This window comes from Haemaphysalis longicornis, unplaced genomic scaffold (genome assembly GCF_048455015.1).
Source record: "Haemaphysalis longicornis isolate Haplotype H1 unplaced genomic scaffold, Haemaphysalis longicornis Haplotype H1 scaffold_3, whole genome shotgun sequence".
NCBI lineage: Eukaryota > Metazoa > Arthropoda > Arachnida > Ixodida > Ixodidae > Haemaphysalis > Haemaphysalis longicornis.
Genome location: NW_027526335.1, coordinates 130753302 through 130777318, shown reverse-complemented (window position 1 = coordinate 130777318; position 24017 = coordinate 130753302). Strand labels below are relative to the sequence as shown.

The following is a 24017-nucleotide window of genomic DNA, read 5'->3' as shown; positions in this document are numbered from 1 at the left end:
CCTAGGTTTCCTGCATCCGAAAAATCGTTGCTAAAAGCTTTGGCGCCATGTTGAGATGGCGATTACGATGGGTGAAACAAAATTTCTGCTGTTTCGGCAGTTTCGGTTTCATATCCGGTTTAACGCACATGCGATTTTTCGGCCTATTTTTCCTTAAAAAAAAGTGCGCGTTAGAATCATGCAAGTACGGTAACTTAAAAGAACGAAGCTTTTTGTGCAAAAAGGAAATGCTCGCCAAAACTGAACGATGCTTCCATTGCCTTAAGCAGTGCCGGCTGGAGGAAGATTGCAGAAGCCAGGTAAAATGTGGCAAGTGCACGAGGGGGCAGGCATTATCCGTGTGCCCCACAGACAGTACTAAAAACGATTGATTGATTGATTGTAGGGTTTTACACGCCAACGCAATGCAGGCGATGAGGCGCGCTGTAGTGGAAGGCTCTGGATTAATTTTGACCACCTGGGGATCTCGTACACATGGGCGTTTTTGCTTTTCGCCTCCATCAGAAAAGCGGCTGCCGCGGCTGGGAATCGAACTCGGGTCCTACAAAAACGAAATCAAGAGCGTGACACCTACACCGGTAAACCTGATCTCCAAAGAAGCAGGCTCCATCATGCTGCTGCAGACTCCGGAAAACTGCGACCCAGCAACAGCGCAGCTACCACAAGACTTCATGTGTACATACAATCCCCTCAATGGAGCTGAGCCCCTACCGAAGAAGCTATCGAGACGCACAAGAATGTGATCTCCCGAGAAGCTTCAATGAACACACGTAAATTGTCCAGCAACGACCCTGTTGTATCCGCTGCCTCGGAACAAGGAATGGCTATGCAAGAAAAATGCCTTTGCTCATCTTCTGGAACCTTAAAAAGTGGTAGGACTTCACTGCACCAAGCAGTCGGGCATCTTTTCGTTCAAGCCCCAGCTCATCCTGTACTTAGGGAGGAAGCGTCAAAGGGTACAGGACACCTTTGTGAGCCAACGTCTGTAAAACAGACCGAGTCAAAACGACACCAACGCAAAAACAGGGCACGAGCCAGGAGATGACATTCCGAGCACAAAGTGAGGCGTCAAGGGAAAATTGACCTGCTGTAGACACGGAACACAACAGAAGCCAAGATGCCAAGATGTCCATGGAGGAAAACACAGAGAAAAGGCAGAAAAAGCACGCCCTCACCAAAGGTCCGACACCTGCAAAAAAAGTTTTTTGTTTACAGCAACTTTCCCCAGTTTAGAAACTGTTCCCACTCCTACCTTCAGAAATTAACTCTGGCTTGCAACACACCGTGGACAAATAGTACTAAGAAGCAACAGGTTAGGCGGTGGAACGGGTGGAGAAAGCACTCTGTGGACAGTGGAGGACTGATGCAGAGGAATCTCACATCCAACCAAGCAAAAAAGATGCTTATTGAAGAAATACAGTGTTGTTTTGCTCGGCAAAGCGCAGCGTCCAAGACAACTGCAGACCTTGGCGCAAATATGTTGATCGGTGGATGGGACAGAGTTGTCAGAACCTGCTCTCTACACTTGCCCTGCGGCACTACAGTCAAGTGTCCCGCACAGCTATGTACCCTTTGCAAGCCACTTAGTGTCATTTGTCTGTGGGGAGGACTGTCATGACTCCTCATCTTCACTCCTTGTTGCAGACGACACTCCTCACCATCATTTCTATTCTGCTCCTCACGAGCTGTCGGATGCTTTCGTGGCTGCACCGGCTCAACCTGTTTTAGCACATTCCATTAGAAGCCTCATCTGAACAAGATGTGTTGCCCCGCTCTTTGATCACCGCCCCAGTTGGAGGACCCGCAGGTCCAACTAAAGTTATGGGTGGAATCACATGGCCTGAGCACTTCCAGGGCACGGACAAAGGTACATGGTAGAGCAGAAAAAAAGATGAAGAGCTATCAGTATTCGGAAGCCTGAAAAATTTTGAGATATTTGGGGTTTCTTGATCTATTTTAGTTTCTCTGAACCACCTGCGAGTCCAAAGTGCCAAGAACGGCAAAGAGTTCAGCCAATCGCTGCCTTCAATTTTAGGCCCTCATCCTTGCTGGTCGCCAAAACATGCTTGGTCTACCCAGCTTGCATTCCAACCCATTCATCTTAACTTGCTTTAAATCCAGCCCGAGCCCGCAGCCGGTGAATCATTACTATCGTCACCACCACCATCATCATCATCTTGTCTATGTTCACTGAAGACAAAGGCCACCCAAAAGATTCCCAGCCACTTCTGTTGCAAGTTTTTTGAGTCCACTGTCAAGCAGTCGGCGCAAGCGGGAAATTTTAGCTGATTTGCATGGAAGCTTTAATGAGGGCCAAAGTGGAAACAGCTTTAGCCATGTCGCTCAAGCTCAAATGCGCCGAAAAACAGGAAAGAAATGCAAACAAAGACAGCTTCTGTCAAACAAGATAACCGGAGACTGTGAAAGTGAAGCCTCATTTGCGGCGAAGTTGCATTAATAAAGGGCTACGAAAGCGGTTCTAAATTCTGGTAAAAATCTATTTTTTACAATTAATTGGTTAGTTTATGCTTGTAAAGCTTTTTCGGCATTTTTAGCTTGCAGAAAGTAGTATTTGCAACAAAGTTGACCAAACAACTTCCCACAGCTCACTCGAACACCGCCGGAAGAGTGAGAAACCAAGAGGTAGCGACCAGGGCCCGCTTGCTCGAAGCCCAATAAGATAGTCTTATTCGCAGTCTAATCTTATTGGCAGTCTTATTCGGGGTCTTATGTTACCTAGGCAATAAGACACTTTCCGGAAACTTATAACACCGCAAATGAGACTCTAAATAAGATTGGGATAAGACAGTGAATAAGGCTGCCCTGAACAGTCTTATTCACAGTCTTGTGTTGACGTGGTCGGTCATGTCATTACAGTCAAACTCCGCTACAACGAAATTCACGGGGATCGCGAAAAAGTTCGTTGTAGCGAGAATTTCGTTGTCGCGGAAAAATCAGTAAATAAAGAAAACAGGGCAGGCGTCTAACTGGCGTCGTGAAATCTCCCACCTACCTTTTCGCCCCAATGTTGCCAACTTGCTTGGAGCTCGCTCCGCCAAAAATAGCGCCCTTTTTATAGCACGGAGTTTATATCGTAATTTGCGGTCACAACGCGTCTCGCGGCGCTTAGACCAGCGTTGTAATATGCGCGTCGTACTCGTGGAGATCCGCGCAAAAGCAGGCGTCGTGAAAAACAGCGTGGAGTTTATATTTTAATTTGCGGTCACGGATATGCACAGGATATGCACGACACTCTGGGAGCATTTTATTTCCAAAACTTGAAAAAAATCGCAGATTTTTTACTGTTTGCGCTTTCGCACGAGCAACGGGAGAATGCGCTGCTCACAGTCTGCGAGAAGCTGCATGGCGACATCATCGTCATGGCCGCCAAGGAAACTACGTAAAACGTCCAAGGAGTCCATGACCTGCGACGCGGTCACTGACGTCGGGACCGTCGGAACACCATGCCCGACTTCTTCGTCGTCGGATGAATCGGCGGCGGCGGCGGAGGCGGCGCGAGCACTCCTGAGGATCTCGGCATCACTCAGCTCCTCGTAGACGATCACGTCCGCGTCGGCATTTACGTAGTCGCTCAATGCTACGTTCTCCGGAACAATGCCGGCTTCCTCGAGAGCTGCCCATGCTTCGGCCGTTTCCTCCTCCTCCGCCACCGCCGCCGCCGCCGCTTTTGAGCGCCGTCGGCGCCGGTAATCCGGACATCGAGAAGCGGCAGCTTCTCGATGTCCGGATGTTCGGAGAAAATGTTGCTACTAATAATTTACATTGTTATAACTTATCAAAATTAGTTAGAGTGGTTCAGTTCGTTGCAGATCGAGTGACTTGTGTCCCGGGAAAATTTCGTTGAACCGGGAGAACAATAAAAAAAGTGGTTCGTTGTGGAGGGAGTTTTAATACATTGGGGCCTATGGGATGCGGGCGGGGAATCGAAAAACCTTCGTTGAAGCGGGAATTTCGTTGTAGCGGAGTTCGTTGTAGCGGAGTTTGACTGTATAAAGATCGACCCCCATACCGTGAAAAACGAGTGCAGAAGCCTTAGAAGTGGCGAACAATGCCGCGCGGCGGCTGCTTGACTGTCTGCTTCGAACAAATAAATTCCTGTTCCGCGGCGATCGAGGCCGTTGGAAGCGCCGTCAGGAGAGAAGGTGGACATACCCAGACAACGCCGGCGAGGGAAGCCGCAAGGCCTACCTACTTTGATGTGACAGCGACGGCTGCAGCCGACCACCGTTTTCTACTTTCGCTGTGCGCTATGGGCGCGGATGAGTAGCGCGGTTTTTTTTTCTCTCCCTCACGTCAAACAAAAATGGACAGGAATATATCGCCTGCGGCCCGATATTTGTCCCAAGCAGACATTGGGCGGCCGAGCGCGCGGTGTGAATGTGTGATTGCCTGCTATGTCGGCTGTTGCCGCAGTAGCTACGAAAAGGCGGCGCGGAAATGACGGAACAAATATATTGCCTTACAAAATCATGCACATTAACTCAGAAACAATAGGCGTTCACAATAGAACTGCAATGTGACATCAACATAATACACAACAGCAAAACGCTAGCAGCCTGCAATACCTCGACCCGAGAGCGTTAAATAAAACCACGTTTTCAAAGAGAAGCTGTGCAGACTTCACTTCTTTCCATCAGTTTCTTCAAAAGTGGCGGTTATGAAGCTTGAATAATTCGGTTTGTACTTTGATTGCGCATTCTGCTTGAGAAATTGGGATCTTTTGCGCGTAAAAGCAGCACGTGTGGTATTAACATTCAGCTATATTCTACAGCGCGATTGTTTACAGCTGCCACCCTCGCTAAGTGAGCTGCCGGCTAGGCTGCGGGTTATTGCGATCGTGTCGCCGTTCCAGGCTGGGTGAGCCGCTGTAGTGCTCATTGCACCCGAATCTACGATGAACCCAAAGCCAATTCGCAAATTTCTAATTCACGGTGAGATGAAAAGCACGACTCGTGTTGCGACAACGTGAGACAGCGTCGCTGCTTTTCGCGTCCGCCCAGTGGGTTTCTCGGGCCCACGCATCGCAGCAGACGATCCTTGTTTATGCCTTCGTTTACGCAGCTGGGCGACCGAGGCCCGGCAGCGTGAGTTGGCCTACCAGGGATGGCGGATCATTGTAACGTATTTGTGACAAGGCCCAAATACGCCGCCTGATGGTCAGCATTTCTTGAATTTATCCAGTTACGGTTCGAAATAAATAATTGCCCAACGCCAGCGACGGCGACTAGCAGTTTTGCGGCGTATTCCCCGCTTTTTCCTAGGGGCCTCTTTGTGCTCGTCTAGGTACCGGCTGTCCCTGTAGTCTTCAATAAGACCGCTCTGTAGCCTGGCCTGAGTGCTTTCGAGCAAGAGCACTAGTCCGAATCTTATTCGCGGACTCATTGAAGTCTGTGAATAAGACTAGGCTGTGAATAAGACTGCCAATAAACATGTGTGTTCGTGCAAGCGGGCCCAGAAGTAATGTCATATTCGGAAGATGGCCACCATGTGTGCCACCACTTCACTGTTCTCCGCAAAAATGATATTTATACCGAAAAAAAAGTTCCACAGTGAGAAAGAGGGTGATAGTTAAGTGAAATATTGTGTTAGGGAATCTGATTCACTCTGCTAGAGAAAGCAGTGATGAAATATCTGTGCAACGCAAAGCCCAGCGTTCTCATGCTGACCAGCCGTGAAGCAAATCATCACCAGCACCTCCACCTGACGCGGTGACCGGCGGCTGCAATGTGGCTGCTTGCGCACATGAATCCACGCAAGCTGTAGCGGACAGCTTGTTGCCAACTGCCCGAATGTAAAAACAAAGTTATACGTGTGACTGTTACACACCGATGATGATGTGTTGAAAAACTGTGGCTAGCACAAGTAGTAAAAGCGGCGATCCAATATCTGTCTGCCCAAGTTCTCGTCATCAGAGAAACCGAAGCCGGCCGCGAGTCGTTGCAGGAAAGCCCCTTTCTAAAGCATAGGAGGAAGCACGCTGCATTTGTGTCTCCGTCAGGCTCCCCCTGTGTCTTGCATTAGACTTCTGGCCCGTATCTGAATGTTAATGAAGGCCAAGCGGTCAGCGCAGTGCCGGCACTTCCAAATATGACGCCATTGATTGCTGACCAATCGCAAAAGGCAGCCAGGGCTCTGCAAATTTAGCACCAATCCCGTCTTTGCCTCGTCCTTTGTCGTTTCTGTGCTACGTATACTGTGGTGAAAACTATGAACCAACACAGTCAAGCCTTTTTCGTTCACAAGGTTTGTATAGATAAAACTTTGGTCGCTTCCAGAGAACAGAGATAATGTCGCAGACCCATACCATGGTGGTCTTCTAACAATGCCCTCATTGGCTCACACAAGTTCACTTGGTGGCTTTTTCGCTTACGGCACATGAAAAACAGATGTGCCAGGAAGCACAAACCCTCACCCTGTTTTCCTTGAGTGCCTCCCTGACTTCAGCCATGGTGATCTTGCGCTCCGACACCTTGAACTCGTTCTGCAAAGGGCAGGAAAACAAACCACATCACACACACAGCTCTCCTGGAAAAGGCAGCCCGTTCAAGGAACCACTCAACTTCAGCATCGAAAGCTTTAAATGCTAACGTGCCCCTGGGATAGCGGGTTCTTGGTGCCTCCACTCCAAATAAGGCTTCTGTAATTCACTGAGCAGCACTTAAAGCCCAACTTCTCCCAAATCAGCAACCTCATTGATCAAAACCCTGTTACTACAAGCTCTCAGTATATTTGTATATAATGGGAAATGACGATATCACAGCACTGAAATTCGCGACAATAAGCTTTAAATGAGCCATGAAGAGAAAATACAACTTCGTTTAATTTGAAAAAACTAGGATTCAGTAGGTCACTCAGCTCCATCACAGCCACAAAAGACGTTTTTTTAACAAAAAAAAGCAAGTATTTAAAAACTTTCAAATTTTGCGCCACAGTGACATGTTATGAGCAAGAATGACGTCATACGGGCCAACAATAAAACATAATTTTCAGTGCGTTAACTGCACGTTAACATTCAAGTGATGCAGTCAAATGGAACTAGAGGCCCCATTACAGACGTCCACTCACGTGTCGTCGCGACAGGTCAGTTAGGCGGCCGCCAATCGCACAAACAAGGTTCCGTGACGTCATAGAAAAGTTGCGGGAAATTGGCTAGGGTGTCGCGACTGCTTCAAACGTTTTCTTTAATATCTCCGTTATTTGTTCGAAGATTGCGATGATATTGGTATCATTGTTATCGGGACTGAGCAGTCTTTCTAATAAACCCAACTTGTATTTTGTCTTCATGGCTCCTTAAAAAATTTTAAAGGGGCCCTAAACAGGGTTCCAAAGGTTGCAATTTTACGTGCGCAGTCGCTGGAGTACTATCTAAGGGACGTTCTGTTGCAAAAATGGTCTAAAAGCATTGAGTATTAGTCGAGTTATCATTCATTAAAAAAGGCCAGCAATAAGGCTTGAAGCTTTCACCCTTTCCTCGCGCCTCCAAAGCACTGTGGAAGCTGTGACGTCACCGACCAGGCACAAGACCACCTAGAGAAACAGGGCAAGGCCCTTGCTGGTTTGAGATGCATGCAGCCATTGGCTCCACTCTGTGGCACGTCACTTTTTTTTTTTTTTGCAGCCAACACTCATGCTTTGCCTACTACTGCCGCGCAGGGTTGGACGGCGGCCGTCGCATTGAACTGCCAAGCAGCCATGCTCTTCACATCGGCCGTGCTCACGTCGGCCCGCCAGTTCTAAAATAGGGGAAACGAGCGTTTGAAGGCCAGATAAGGGGGTCCCAAACACAACATGCTTGCTCACGAGAGTAACTGAAGAATCCCACTGACAACTAGCAGCCCGCTAGCATCTTTGCATGTGGCACAGTTGCAGCAAACAGGTTCCTGCGTTGCGCAGGAAAGCCTTAGCATTGCCGCAGTTATTCAGTCGCCGCTTTACGGAGCTGCGCTGATGACAATCACCACCTCAATATTTCACTGCATTATCACCCCTTTGATGCATTTATAAACCGATTTCCACCAATCCAGCAATAGGACGCCCTGGCGGGCAGTGACAAGTTTTAGTTGCTGCGGTGTACACCTATCGTGCATACACTGCTCTGATGCCACTTGTATTCTGTCAAAGTGAAATGTCCTGTTGTAACAATGGACAAAGTCCTGAGGTTTTGGTTGCATATGAATGTCCACCTGAAAAGCTGCGAATACCATCAGAATCTATGACAAGTGGACCTTGTAAGGCTTTGGCTCCTTGTCAACCGTGCAGGCAGATGCTTGCCGCGGCCGCATGTGTAGCGGTGCTTCCGTCTGCAGGGACGCTCCGCGTTTTTCAGCATTATTCATACCTTGTAAATGATGGGCCATACCTACAAACTCAGCTAAGCTCATGTGACGGATGGCGTCGATGGACATTCGTCCCTACTAAGACACACCATGCTGCTGGTGCAGGAGCGCCGCTTGCTGAAACGTGCACCCGCATTTCCTCCAGAGCCGGGAACACTGATTGGCTACAGCATTTAAAGGGGCCCACCAATAGCGGTGCCGTACTGTTTAGTGCTTCGTGCATCACAGAGGCTGCGCCAGAGTATTTTGCCACACGTCAGAGCAAGGCAGTACGGCGACGAGGGTCAGTAGGTAAACAAGGAAAGAAAGAAAGGATCTTTTTGCGTGTTTGTGCAGCCCCTGCTTTACGCAGAGGCGTAATATTTATTATACGTCGTCGTGAAGGGGTACTCTAGTGATTGCGCGATTGAAATGGCAACCTTCGGAAGCCTATTTAGGGCCTCTTTAAAACCATGGCCCAAAGGGAAGCCCTAAAAAAAGCTCCAAATCACTTCTTACAACAAAAACTTGTTAACCTAATTTACCCCAGGATGTGCTGCAGCCTTAAACTGCTAACAAACAGCCTTTGAGGCAGTTATAACGAAAGTACCATTTGTAATGACCGGATATGCACAAAGCAGAAATTGATTACCGTCACCACACGTGCCCCCAGTAAAGCCCATTAATCGTCCTCACCAGCGCCCAGATGTAGTCTTGGAAACACGAAACCATGGCTGCAGTGCTCAGAATCAGCTGTTTTTCAGGATCAATTTATGTGCAAGAGAATACTTTCCTTACTGCAGATTACATTTGGGCTGTGCCATAAATTAAGACTTCATAATGCCTTCAATTTTCTTTACAAAAATTTCTAATGTTTGTCAAGATTTAGTTACCTCAATTGAAACTGGCAGCTTTTGCATTTTTTATTTTTTGCAAAAAGAAAAAAAAAATCAATGCAATGTGCATCCTAATGTGAAGAGTTGCATTATAACCAAAAAATAGAGGCTATTTGTCAGAACATTATACAAACTACAGCAACCACTTGTGTTAGTCAAAATGAGTCAATGACATTTGTATTGACAAAAGCATTGATGGAACATGTACAAAAAGTTACACTACCATTCCCCCCTTTTTTTTCTTTGACTTGCTGGCTACTTATGATGTTAAAGTCTTACAGGTTCACTCGTCATGGATGTGGACATTCATATGCAACCAAAACCTCAAAACTTTGTCCATTGTTACAACAGGACATTTCACTTTGACAGAATACAGGTGGCACCAGAGCGATCAGAGAAGCATTAACTAAGAGCGAGCAATCTGCACTGCCCTACTTCCACCAAGAAGCGTTCTCTATGTAAAAGGCTCCTGTAATAGCAGCGTCCTGTTTGTGAACAAAGGATGTGCTGGTAGGCAAAAGGTGTAGGCACTCAGCATGTCCCATTTGTTGTCACGCATTTAAAATTGCCTCTGTATCTTATGAAAGGAATGCACATGCCCAACTAACAAGCGTTTTAGATGGCAGCCCATTTTGGACAGTTGTAATGCCGCTTTGCCAATAACGAAGCCAACAGCTGAGTGTGTTATGCTACCTTCCTTCAAGGGCAATCATCGCTGCTTACTTCACGTGATGGCCCCCACCAATGCCCCCTGCACACTTGTGTGCAAGGCAACAGCTTCCTCCTTTCTTTTAGAGCAAAAGTTTTCTTCGTGGGACCGACGGTGTCAGAAAGCTAATGCATTTCCCCATAGACTGGTTGGTCGACTAAAACCTCTGATATCTCTGGACACACGATGCACGCGTGAAACAGGGCTTCCATTCTGTTAAAAAAATTCCTTGAAAATAGCGAAAAATGAACTGTTCTAGATAAGAAAATACAGTAATTCCTCGTTATAACAAAGTCAGCGGGACGGCGAAAAATTGCGTTATAAGCGGTATTTCGATGTAAGCGACCGCTCGATAACAGCTGTAGTAGTTGAACTTTAATTGCGCCACAGCTGCGAGGAATCAAAATACAATGTATTCAATGAAGCAAAACTTTATTCAGGTGCAAAAAGGGCAACGAGCTTTGCTGTTTCAAGTTCCCGCCGGGCGCGAGCGACTCCTGCTCCAATTTGACCAAGCATTGCATAAGGCTGTGGTCGCCGCTAATGCATGCAACTTTATTTTGCAGCAGGCGTAGGTACTCCTGCGTCCAAAAGCACGCGTCGTCGGCGTCCAAGTGACCTTTGGAGGAGCAGCGACGTGACAAGGGGGCGCGGAGTTGACATGAAGGTGAGCGAGAGGAGTGACTCGCAAACTGGAGAGCGAATGAGGAGGAGAAGGCCACTTTTATAGGCGGAGGGGGTTGTGGGTGTCACGGAACGCTACGAGAGTTTCGCGCTGGACCAAAGCGCCGGAAATGCCGTGGCTCGAGTTTGAGGTTGTGTTTGTTGAGCTAAAAATTATTAACCGCTCATTGTGGGTACACAGCGCAATCATGAAAACTGACCGCTTTTGCACTACTGGCTTTGCACGGTCACTGGGCAATTTTTCCTGAGGTGTGCATCCGTACAGTTCGCAAAACAAGAGTTTTCCGGCGCCCCGTTGTCGACAACACTGCTAATTCTTCGGTTCGAGTTTCAGTGCTTGCGCACCATCCCGTCCACGCCATTGACCAATGTCTAGGAACAAAATTCAATGACCCTACCATGCATTTGGACCGTTTGTCTAAAATTGGATAGCGCGAATCGAGCATGACCGGCTTGAGAAAATCGCTGGGGAAACACCAGATTGTGTTGACCCGCCATGTTGACAGCCTCATTTGCCGCTGGGTCGCTGCCTCTCGGCGACGCCTCCACTCGCCACTTCGCTTTAAGCGGGTCAAGCTCTTTGTGCGCTTCGAGTAATGCGGCCTAAAATGCATGCGTTTGGGTTGAGACCAGAAGAAATTTCTAATAAAGCTATCTTTCTAACAAAGAGATGTCGTTATAATGGGTGATTACTGTACATGCATTGCCCATGAAGAAGGAGTACAACAGAAATGAACCATTTCAAATGAACCACATATCGGTGTACATTTAGATAGTTCGTAGATGTGCTTACTTAGTGCACAAAACATTGTCGCACCGGTTTGTTCTTCGTTAGCGATTTGGGTCTTTGAAGGTTTAACGATCTATTGGATGCACTTTCAGTGAAGGTTAGACACTAGGGAAGATTTTGACTTACTTTTGACGCAGTTTTGATGTCAGAAAGATTTCATGCTTCTCTCAACTTTATCTAGGAACGGATTGTAAAGTTTTTTGTTTCTGGCTCTTCTCAAGTCTTTCCTATCGATCAATATTCACTGCAATGTAGGCTAAATCATGTTAAGTATCGAAGAAAGTTGTGCATGCACCTTTTGACATGCAAGTGGTGCTCTCTTTAGCACACACCCAGTCCGTCACTAGCGATGGGGATTTCGTGGCATCTACACGACATCACATTTTGACATTTGCCTATACCCAGATTAAAAGGAGAAGAAGAAGAAGAAGTAGAAGTTGTGTGATCCCTGCTGCCGAAATGTACTTACCCATTCCCTCGTCAGGTCCAGCACACTCTGGCGGGTGACTCCGGGAAGAATGATTCCCGACAGCGGTGGTGTCACCAGCTCAGTCTCTGCAAGAAAAAGAGGGATAAGAAAGGTGGGACCTTCAGCAAGTTCATTCAGCCCTCAGACTTCCCCCTCAGACCGTCCCCCAAGGCAAGAAAAAAATTACTCCCACCTCCCCTCACGGGAACCCCTGTAGATGCGACGCATAGGGGGTTCCGTTGTTGTTTCCGTTAGGTTGATTCTCCCATGGCGTGAAACGTGCCATGAACCCCCTGCCGCGGCTATGACGCAACGTGGTGCGGCTATGACGCAACACAATCCAACACAATCCACTTTAATCCAATCCAAATCCAATCCAAGCCAATCCAATCCGATTGAATCCAATCCAATGACCCTCGCGAGAGAGTGCTCGCTATCGGAGAGGAGAGGGGAGAGCGGCGGAGAGCGCAGCTCGCGCGGCGAGGAGAATGGGGGAGGGGTGTGGACGGACAACAATGCCGTATGGAGGGACAAGGCGAGTGAATGAGATGCAGTCGCATCTAAAATGCAACACTCCGCAGAAGGAAAAAGCGTGCAGCCCTCACCTCCGTCCTTGTTCTTGAGAAACACCATGACGTTCATGGCCCCCACTTCGGTGACCTGCTCGTCCTCGCCAAAAAGCCACAGCACCTGCTGCAGTTTCTGGTCCTCGGCCTCATGCTGCACCATCAGGGTGGGCGCGTAGTTGCTGCAGCAATCAACAGCGGTGACAATGAGCTCCTCTCCGTCGTGCTTAGACGCTTTCATCCCATACGGATGATTCCAAGTTCTGCACATTCCTCAATGTTAAGACGGTCATTCCAGGAAATTTTTAAACTGCACTCACCTGATTGAAATGCGAGAAAATTTATAGCGAAGAGCGACATGCGCTGGAGTGAAAAACCACAACCATGAAACCAAAACCAAGCACTGCAGCAAGGCAGCATCATCCCCCGTTCTGACGTGCTGGCCTTTATGTCGTAGTAGCTTCTACGGCTAGGATCCAGGATTTTATGGAGTCTGTGCGTGCGCATAATGCAATGCGGCAATGCCAACTAGCAAAAACCAAGCTTATTGCCAAGGCAAATGCATATAGCCCCTCGTGTTGGAGCGGAAACTCTTCCCAAAACAGTGACAGTGAAAAGAGCTAACTAAAAAGCAAATGCTTATTGCCACTCACGTTGGTACCATGTGCCTCTGTGAATGCATTATGTAATTCGTGACATTGTGTGCGCGTCTGATAAGGTGACCAAGCGCATCTTTGTTAGGGCTGACCACCGTCAATGCCCAAGATAAATAAAATTTCCTTGAACCTTTTACCGAAATTCTGTTTCCTTCTACGTCGCATGTTAAAAAAGGTTTGCTGGTCATCAAATTCCATACGGCCGGAATGGCGAGTTAATTTTTTTTTCAGGAGCTGTTCTACACGACTTGCCTGTTCAGCCCTTTCTGGTCAGCTACGGATTACAACACTCCAGTCAGCATTCTTTAGGGCCTTCCAGCATCCCTTGTAGGATAGGGGGATCTTACATGAAAACTCAGTTATAAGCACATTTTTTTTTACTACAGGTAACAACCATTTCCATTAGATAAAACGCTCCTTCCGCAAATGAAATGGCAGGTGGAATGCCTTGGTGGGCCGTGCCCAACCACCGACCAGAAAAGATAAAGGATAGCAGGCTGCAAGGATGGTAATTTTCGGCGCTCTGGTTTGTTTTCTCGTGTGCAAGGTCACCCATGTGACTTGGAGAGTTCACACTAGTACTGTTGCAAAACCAATTTGCGTTGCCTGCCCAGTGAAGGACAACTTCGTCACCCACATGTATCAGTGGCTCCATGCTCTTGACCATGATCAATAGCACAAGAGGTCGGGTCTGCCGAGAATTACAAGAATAGGCACAATATCAAGTTTCAGCAATATTCTAGTTTGAACTTAGCTCGTTTCATGTATGGATTATGGATTCTCGGGTTAAACATGCCGAAGCTATAAGCGGGGTATGAGACACGCCGTAGCGGAGGGCTAGGGATTAATTTGGGCCACCTGGGGATCTTCAACATGCGCCGAAATCTCAACACACAGGCGTTTTCGCTTTTCACCTCCATTTGAAATGCAACTACCACGGTTGGGATCGAACCCGCATTCTTGGGCTCAGCCGCGCAACACCTTTGCCACTGAGTGGCTCACGTCTCACTTGCATTTCTTAGATGGAAAAGCGTTCGCAGATGTGTGGTCGTGCTGCTGACCGCTGTGCTTGTTCACCCAGCGCAAAAAGGTGCTTGCTGCTCCCTAGTTTTACACTGTACGGTAAAAGTTTCAGTTGATTTTATTTCCTTAGTACCTATATTGACTTCGCTGACTCTTCTCCTGCCTTCAAGTGGCCTTAGATTTTCTACTAGCGTACCAGTCAGCGAAGCGTCGCATGTACACTTGTGCAGCGCTTGTGTGGAGCAACCTGGACTTGGAGCTTGATACAGTGTACAAACAACAAACTAAAGAAACGCGCATTCTTCCATTCACAAGCCTGTCATGGCTTAGTTTAAACTGAACGAACGAATTGCGACGACCGGTCAGCGGCCAGCGGACTAATCGCTGGGCCGACTGATTCTGTCGGAAGGTCAACGAGCCGTGCAGTAGCGCAGTCGAGCCAAGTCATCTCCTCCTGACGTTAAACGAGAACGCCACAGAAAATGGGCGAGGATGCAGAGAGGAGGACAGCATTTTCGAATTGATTTTTCTACTTAATAAATTCGCGTAAATCCACTCAGAGTGGTCGAAACATGGCCTATGGACTCCGGACTACAATTTGCGCTAGTAATCCCGCAATGTTTACAAATCACTTCAGTGTCCCTTTAAGCCAGCGATGCCAGGGGCAGAAATTTAAAGTATGTAATGTATAGCCAGTTTACATTTTCATTTAGTTTCAGCATTTCAAGCAGCTTAGACGACCATTTCTTGTATAGCACTCGTGCAGTAAGCGTCCCCCAAATTCCCACAATATCTCATGTCTAGTGAATGCATTCCTTAGACGGAAAAGCTTTTGCAGATGTGTGGTTGTGCTTCTGACCGCTGTGCTAGTTCACCCAGTGTAAAGAGTGCTTCGCACACACTGATTTTACGCTATACGTTAAAATTTTCGGTTGATTTTATTCCTTTGTACCTACATTAACTTCGCTGACTCTTCTCGCGCCTTCCATGGGCCCTAGATTTTTCTACTAGCGTACCAGTCAGCGAAGCGTCACATGTGCGCTTGTATGGAGTGACTTGGACTGAAAGCTTGATACAGTCTACAAAAGTAACAAACTAAAGGCACATTCTTTGAGGCACAAACATGCCGTGAATTAGTTTCAACTGAGCGAACGAATTGCGACGACCCGCCGGCCGACTAAACGCTGGGCCGACTGATTCTGTCGGAGGATCGGTGAGACATGAAGTAGACGTCATATGAAAAGTGATAGGAAATCAGCAACGAGGATGTAGAGAGGAGGACAGCATTTTCAATTTGATTTTTCTACTGGATAAAGTGGTCGAAACACTGGCCTAAAGACTCCGAACTACAATTTGCGCTAGTAATCCCGCAATGTCTACAAATCCCTTCAGTATCCCTTTAACATGTTCACAGCATATATAAATATTGCATCTTGCACCAAATCACAGAACTGATAACTCGCATCTAACAAATCTTAAAGGGCATCCTTAGCAACAATCCTGTCAATTGTCATGCAAACCTTAAACTATTAAATCTAAATAGTATAGATAATAAGAGAAACAGACGAAGTAGTGGCGATTCAGCAGCCACTTGGCAAGAAAGCCACTTTCTTGCAATTGGCGACCACCGAACAAATCCACTATTAAGAAACATGACTGAACAATTGTAGTGGTACAACTACTTCCCTTTGATTGTACTACTTGGATGACAGCAGATAATGATAACTCTGCTTTTGGTATTTTCCTTATTACGTCACTGCTTTGAAGTTTTGAGAATTTTGAAAAATTTTGCAAGTTTTCAATATTTCTGGTCTTTTTGTTTTTGTCTTTCAGTGCTGGAATGGAGGAGGTTACAAAAGGCGGGTTCCTTCAAATAAAACAAAATTGCATGCTATCTTTGTGGTCCCTTTAAGACAATACAGTACAACATTGCTTTGTTTGAAAGACTGGGAAGTTTGCGTTAACTCCTTTAAAAAAGATGTTGCCGCCATCATCACTGAGGATTTTTAAATTAGTTGCTACCTTTAAGGGGGCACACGGGTCTTTGAGACCAAAAAATTGCCCAAAAAAGCATTTTTTCAAGGAATCACTTTTTCCTAAGTAAAGTTCGTACTTCAACAGTACCAGGTACTTATAAAAGCTGTACAGGCACAATTTTGATTGAAAAAATAGCATTTTTTTTCGCGATTTTCTCCTTTTTTGCCACGAGTGGTATTGCAACGTCAGGAAATTCTCGAGCTACGTCCCAGAATGTAGAGCAGCTAGAAAGATAATTTTTTTGCAGTGTAAAGCTGAACGTTCAAGCCACCCAATAGGGGAAGCAGATTTTGCATTTTGTGTTACAGTAGTACTTCAAACCTGGAAGTTAGAATTGATGTAAACTTGTATACAATTGCAAAAAAAAAAAAAAAAACTGCTTCCCGCTTTTCATTCTTCACAACTTCTGGCATCTATTTATGTCTTGCTGGCAATTTTTTGTTGATTAGTTTTTTTTGCGTTATTCTCAAGAACAATCAAGAAATATTTTTAATTATTTTGGAAAACAAATGCCTTACGTCAAAACTAATTGAATATTTGAAATCAGCTAAAAAAACTGAACAAGCCCATATAGTTTCATTAAGATTGGTTGGAAAGCAAAAAATAAAGTTTCTAAAACCAGTGCGCCCTTTTAATGATAACAATATGCGGGTGCCAAGAAAATTCCATCGTTATAACTGATAATTGTTATAAGCTGGTTGTAAAAAAAAAAAAAAAAGACGAAACAGACCAAAACATTTATTCGCATACAAGCAAGGTCGTACTACCGTATTTACACGATTGTAAGACGACCCTTTTTTTCAAATTTGACCGTCCAATGTTGGGGGGTCGTCTTAGAATCGAAATCGAACCATGTACCGCTTGCAACGACAAGAGAGACAAGAAATCAGGGGTGCTTTGAGGTGTGAACGGCTTTGCACGCTCATTTCCATGGTTACGGTAACCATTTCATACATTCTGGCGTCAATAAAAATGATGCACCTTTTGTAAGTTGGACCTAGAGCGACTAACCTCCCACTATCGCGTTCGGAAGAGTACTAAGCAACGTGATATGATAGTGGCTACGTTTGCACCGTGCATTGAATAAAGGGATTCGCTAATACTCATTTTGTTTATTAGAGACCACGACGATAAAGCCGGTCGTGTTAGAGACGAACAAAATGCTTCGTGAAAGCGAGTAACGTGCTCATGGAAATTGCGAGCGGCTGCTTCCGTCAGCCGCCATGTTGTTTTAATCACGATCGCGCGTGGCTGCTGCCGGTTGCTTCGATTGTCATCTCGAATAGTTTCCCGCTCAACCCAAAGCGCATAGTTTTCCGCGTGCTTATACAAAAGCTTTTCTTTTTTTAGCATCTACTGCGCGCATTACGAGTGCCTTTATGACGAGCGCACGGCTCTTGAGGGAGCACCGATAATCGATGGAAGAGCCGCCGTAGGGGGGTATTGGTAGTTGACGGAAGAGCTTCTCTTTGAGATACAATTTTCTAAGCGGGCGCGTCGCCGCGTGCTCCTGTCGCTTGTGTCCACGACCGGCTTTCTCGAGTCACTTCTGTCTGACATGAGTGCCGTAGGCTCGAAGAACACTCGGCGCTCGTTTACGGCAGCGTTTAAGCGGGCTGCTATTCTTCATGCTGAGGAAACAAACAACTGTGCAGCAGGACGGAAGTTCGGAATCGGTGAATGTGTGGTGCGGAAGTGGCGGCTTCAGCGCGAGGAAATTTTCTCATGCGACTCCAAGCGCCGTGGCTTTCGCGGGCCGAAGTCTGGCCGCTTTCCGGAACTAGAGACGAAGCTTGCGGCCTATGTGACTGACCTACGCGATCGATCGCTGTTGGTCACCTGCGAAATGGTCACGCAGCAAGCCCGTGTCTACGCTGTTCAGGCAGGGATACCAAGGTCTCAATTCAAAGCTAGTAGGGCCTGGGCGTCTAAATTTATGAAGAGGGCTGGTTTTTCTCTACGTCGCCGCACCAGCGTGTGCCAGAAGTTGCTGGCCGCATACGAGGAGAAAGTCCTCGCCTTCCATAGGCACTTCCTCAAACTCCGCGACACCCGACGGTACTGGCTTGGCCAAATCGGCAATGCCGACCAAACTCCCGTCTACTTTGACATGACGAGCAACACGACAGTGAGCGTGAAGGGTGCACGTGATGTAAACCTACTTACAACGGGCAACGAAAAGCTCCGTTTCACTGTAATGTTGTCGTGCTTGGCTGATGGCACCAAACTCCGCCCGTACATCGTTTTCAAACGGAAGACGATGCTTAAAGAGGCACTTCCCAAAGGCGTGGTGGTACGGGTGAATGAAAAGGGTTTCATGACGGACGACATGGTCGTGGAATGGTACCGTCTAGTGTGGCTCCTGAGGCCGGGGGCATCCCTCAAGAAAGACATCCCCAACATGCTAGTGTTGGACTCATTCAGAGGCCACCTTACTGCCAAGGTAAAAGCGGTGCTCCAGAAGGAGCATACCGACATGCTCGTCATCCCCGGTGGCTTGACGGGGCAGCTTCAGCCTCTCGACGTGGGGGTCAACAAGCCTTTTAAAGACCTCCTGCGCCGCGAATACAACGAGTGGATTTCGTCAGGAAGCCGCGAACTTACGCCAAGCGGGCGTGTGAGGAGAGCCTCCCTGGCTACTGTGTGCGGGTGGGTCCTCTCCGCATGGGCGGCCGTACCACGCGATGCCGTGGTGCGGTCGTTCGCGAAGTGTGGACTCACACTTGACGACGACGTGCTGTGGGACTGCAGCAGCAATGACGGCAGCAGCACCAGCGAGGACGACTCCAGCGACGATGAGTAATCCTCCGCAACCACGTGAATAAATTTCCCTTGTGTAAAATGCGCACGTTTTTTTTTTTTTTTTGAGATGCGATTTTGGGCGGGTTGTCTTACATTCGAGTCGTCTTACAATCGTGTAAATACGGTACAACTAATTTGCAAAAAAAGAAGCCATAGTCGGTAAGCTCTTGGTGAGCTCTGTTTGCTTCATGCGAAGCTGCCACACGTCTTTTTCAAGAGCATCATAGGTGCTTCACCTAGCTGAGTGAAGGGTCCTTGGCGGATACTAAGTCCCTGAGGACTGTATCATGCGTTGGGCCTCCTACGAGGGCCCTACCTGAATAGGCCGCTCAACCGCGTCGTCAGAGTATCAGTGTCAGCGCTGTCCGCCGCACCTATCAGCAGAACAATCGCCTTTTCAGTGAGGCACCTGTAGGTTTCCAAAACATGATGTCCCTTCCGCGGAAAAACGGAGGCAGTTGAAAAAGCACCCAGTTAAATTTAAAGCGGTGCGCATATGACACAACTGGCGAACATAGGCGAACATGCGAGCGAGCTGCGTCGGCACTTGTGGCGCGAGTTCGGGAGCGGGCATGAGGACGATGCCAAAGCGGCGCCTCCAGAAGGGGGGTTTGGAAGGAAAATTGCGCTCCTCCTCCACTAGATTTCTTGCAAGCGGCGCAGTCGATGTATTTTCTAAAGGGTGGAAGGGATGTGAGGCGCATCGTGGCTCGCAGCGCATGCCGTCGGCGCGGAGAACTGGTGGCAGCTCGAATTTTTGGTGCTAGCTGTAACCGGATCCAATCCTCACATCCAGCATTGTGGCACTGGAGCATTGCAATAGGCAGTTTATTTTACCATAGAACGTATACAAAAGTGGACGGTGCCATAGTTGTTCATCGTTATGTCCGATATATTGTTATAAACGGTATCGTTATGAGTAGACTCAACTGTAATATGACATAGCAAGGACACAGTGACGTACTTGTAAAGCAAGAAAAACAAGCGGTAAGTATGCCGACTCCATGCCAAAATATGTAGTCCGGCAGAAGCTAGATGTCTGGCCAGCCTCGACTGAGCACAGTGAAGCTTAGTAGGGCATTTCACTGGTGCCACAATGTGGCCAAGAATGCCGTCTTTCATTTATACACTAAAACTAAAATTACAAAAAAACTACAAAACTACAACTACACTAAAACTACAAAGCTACAATTGAACAACTTAAGACCCCAAGACCGGGGGTGCAATTTCGTGCCTAATTCTTGAAATTTCTTGTGCCTTTTTTATGCCATTACACTGTTATGAGAACCATTCAGAGACGGCACCATGTCCTCGGCCACTCATTGTTCGTTTCCTGCACCTTTGCGCGTCCTATTTTCTTATCACTTAGAAACTGCACACTTCAAATTCAACCTAGTACCTTGAACCAGTGCACAGAAATTTGTGGCTGCAGTGGTTGCAATTTTGGCCTCATCGCCATCGTAATGCGGCTCTCTTTTAAACAGTTAAAAAGAGCAAGCCTTATGTTGTCACCATGATCTTTTGAATGTAGTGAAGTACTGCTGTCGCCATGGCCCCTTAAACACTAACAATCCGTTGCTGCAGTTACTGCGGCTGGCCACTTGTTCCGCATAGCTCCCCCTCCCTCTCTCCTTGTTTCTTCCTTGCTTGGCCACAAGGGAACACTATGATTCAAGATGATGCTGTCGTCATCGTGCCTTACCAGCCGAGCTTCTTGTCGCCAGTGCCTCCAGGCCAGGCGCGGACATATTTGGGATCGGCCAGCAGGGAGACCGGCTTGATGCCCGTTGCGAAGTACGGCCCCACAGGGCCCACCAGGACAAAGAGCAGCGCCTCATTGGACTTGGCCACCCCCAGCGAGGGCTGCAAGAGTGAGGGGAGAAAAAGTTGTGAACCCTTTCTCTCTCCACTAGCACTGCACTGAATACAACGAGCTCCATGTGCTGATGCTGCTTTGGTCAGGAGTTGTGCCAAAAACCAAATGTCAGCGTGCCATTTGATGGGCATGTTCAACCCGTTTTCCCTACAAACATAACCTGGCTCAAACAAGGGGTAAAACAAGTTAATCATAGTGGCAGGATGCCACTGCTTCGTTTACCAATAATGAGATGAGGCTGAACTATATATCTATATTTAAATTTGCCTCCACAAGAAATAAGGCATTTAAAGGGGCCCTGAAAGGCATTTTGAGCACACTAAATGAAGTAGCGCAATCGTTAGATTGGGTCGTCAAGGTCATCTGGGCCAAGTATTACTCTTTTACGCGCAGCGGAAAGCTCACACTTTTGTTGCAAAGTTTGTCGCTTTTTTCTCACCCTTTCCTTCGTGTTTTTGGACGCCGCCATCTTCACATGTCTACATCATCGATTCCCCGATGTTCGTCATGAGCTAGACATCCTGCTATTGGGCGGCTTTTTCACGCACTTCCGGCAAAGAGATGAGTCGTCTGCTCAGCGTCGACTCGCCGGCTGATCTGCCAGCGTAGTGCCGGAGTGCTTGGACATTTTACGACAAACGAAACAAGTGTAAACAAACGCTTAACCGTTCGTATTGAATGCAACACGGCCATAACACGACATGGATATTCTCTTACCGGAGTACGTCCAATAAAGAAAGCGTTGAAGCCCCGTGGCACTTCTTTCGTGCAATCGCAGAGAACGCCCTGAGCCGAATGCCCAGGTTTGACGGATACATTTTTTTCCACTTCAAAACAATCCAGAGATGCGTTTCGAACGAACACAACGTCACAACATGCGTTGCAAGTCTGAACCGCGATTGACAGACGATGGGCTGCCTCCTCCTGCCCCTCGTAAATTCGGCACTCACCTCGCGCGCGGTTTGCGGGGACGAACAGCAAGTCACTTAACTCTGGCGCGCAAGCCGAGATGGCTTTTAGCCACGCACACTGCACATACCCCATGCGAGGTTGAGTCGTACGTCGCTCGAGAAAGATAATCCAGGCCATGGGAAGCACTATCCACCCGTAGAAGCACAACGTCGCATTTCATCGCGAAACAAAGGCGTCCACAACACACACACCATCGCCTCCTGTAATGCCAAACGCATCTCGCACTTCCAAATGAGAGTGAGTAGTATGCCTGCAGTGCCCATATGCCGCGAGATGGGGCCCCAAGCTGAACCGGGATCACGCAACCGTAACAGACCTCTGGGGTGGTTTGTGCCTTGTTGCCAAGGCAACCAATGTTTGAGATCGTCAAAGAAAGGCGCTCGCTCCAGCGCTAGAAAGCTCAGAGCCGCGCCGGAGCATGTTTAGCCAACTTTGCCGCTCTCCACCACGCGTCGCCCCAAGCTGAACTGGTCACATGATTGAAGCGTTTTGTGCACGGGTTCTGTATCGGCTTAAAATGTCTTTTTCACATGGCGCCGGCAGGAATTACCACCACCGCAAAATAAGACCCGGCACCAGCGGGGCCACATCTGATACGGCGCTTTTTGGATAAACAGTGCGCGGTGCACGAAAGGGACCGAGCGCAAGATCCTCCCCAGCGGCTGCGAGTTCGCCGCCGATTAAAAGTCACGTGCTGCACTGCAGCAACGCACACCGCGAAAGGGCAAGGCCAGGCCACCGCACACATGCGGCCAGATTTTTCGTTCGCTTATCCATCCTTCAGCGGAGTGCGGAATTCATGGTGTCAACAAAACTTGCCCGTAGCAGACGGCAGTCGGAGGAGCGTAATGCGGAAGTACGTCACCGCTGACTAGCGCAGCATCATGGGAGGCAGTGCTCCGCGCCGTCAACAGTTGAAAAGAGGAGGAAACGCGGCGCGACGATAATGCGCGGTTTTTGATTTACGATTTCTCAGCTAATACTCATCGCTTTAACAAAATTCTTGCGGGAGGAGATTGCTAATACATTGTCTTATTTGGTTACATGTAGATCCATGCATCGGCGGAAGGTATTTCAGGACCCCTTTAAGGGTCTGGATAGAGTGTGTCCTTTCTCTCAAACAAAGTCTGTAACTACGGCAGGGCAGCACATGCTAGTTTGCAACCAGGAAGAAAACTTTTTAGGCGGATGACCCATGTGTTTCCATAACATATAATTTAATTCATTTCCACTTAACCAAGAGCTAGAATAAGATAACTGAAACTGACAGCAAAGATCCCAACTGGTCAGTGTAAGATTTTGTTCCAGGACTTCTAACGTATAAATGCACTTTCACATCCATCCCTGATGGACTACTAGTAAATAGATGTAACCTTGAAAGGGACACTGAAGTGTGAGAACAAGTCAGCTTATGCCAATAAATATATATCCCAGTGCTGAAAGTACGACCACCTGCTGTAGCAGCAGCTGCTTAAAGGCCAACCGCACTCAAATTTCACCTCGACCACATTAACTTTGAACGTACAGTATGTACCACCAAACCAACTGGAACATGACTGGTAGCCCCGTGAAATGCGTGGTTAATTAGTTAGAAGTGTTTAAAATGGCTCCGTCACAGGCGACACTGCCCCTGCCATCGGATCGTACAAACAGCCATAAAGCAAAAGTGACCCTGCGGCCGACCCTGCGCTTTTTCCTATGGCCAGCCAGGAGAACCGGTTGAGCTCCGCTGGGTGGGCTTCTCCTAGGACTGCGCCAAGAGTGAAGCGTTGCACGCGGCTTCACTACGGCCGGCCGAGTGCGTGCGGCCGCTCGCTTGCCGGCCGGGCTGGCTGGAGCGTCACTTCAGCCTGGCCGTAATGGCCGCACTCTTCTCAACTTAGGCTTCAAAATCTCCGGTTTTTGATGGTCGTTTCTGCCCCTGATACGCACATTTCTGCAGTCATATTTTGTTAAAAATTTTGAGTGCAGTTGGCCTTTAACAATGTATCAAATTTTAAAAGCAGCATTGCAACACATGCTGCTTTAAATTTTAAAGAACAGTAAGGTAAGACCAAGCACACATAAAACGAATGTAAAACCATGTATATGTAAAATGCATAGCTGGCCAGCAATGAAAAGCAAACAGCAGCCTACGAGGATTTTCACTGTAGTGGCGCCCTTATGCGCTGCACTTGAAATCAGGGATACGGGGTTCTCAA

The 24017-nt window shown here is 47.7% G+C and overlaps 1 protein-coding gene across 1 annotated transcript in view; it reads right to left on the bottom strand.

Moving 5' to 3' along the window:
- Bcat (Branched chain amino acid transaminase) overlaps nt 1-24017 on the bottom strand; it is a 45725-nt gene that overhangs the window by 9417 nt on the left and 12291 nt on the right. The window contains exons 6-9 of the mRNA XM_077704140.1: nt 20671-20831; nt 12490-12632; nt 11885-11970; nt 6434-6502 (exon numbers count right to left, since the gene is read on the bottom strand). Coding sequence (XP_077560266.1) covers nt 6434-6502; nt 11885-11970; nt 12490-12632; nt 20671-20831 — 459 coding nt within the window. The remainder of the gene's footprint in view (nt 1-6433; nt 6503-11884; nt 11971-12489; nt 12633-20670; nt 20832-24017) is intronic.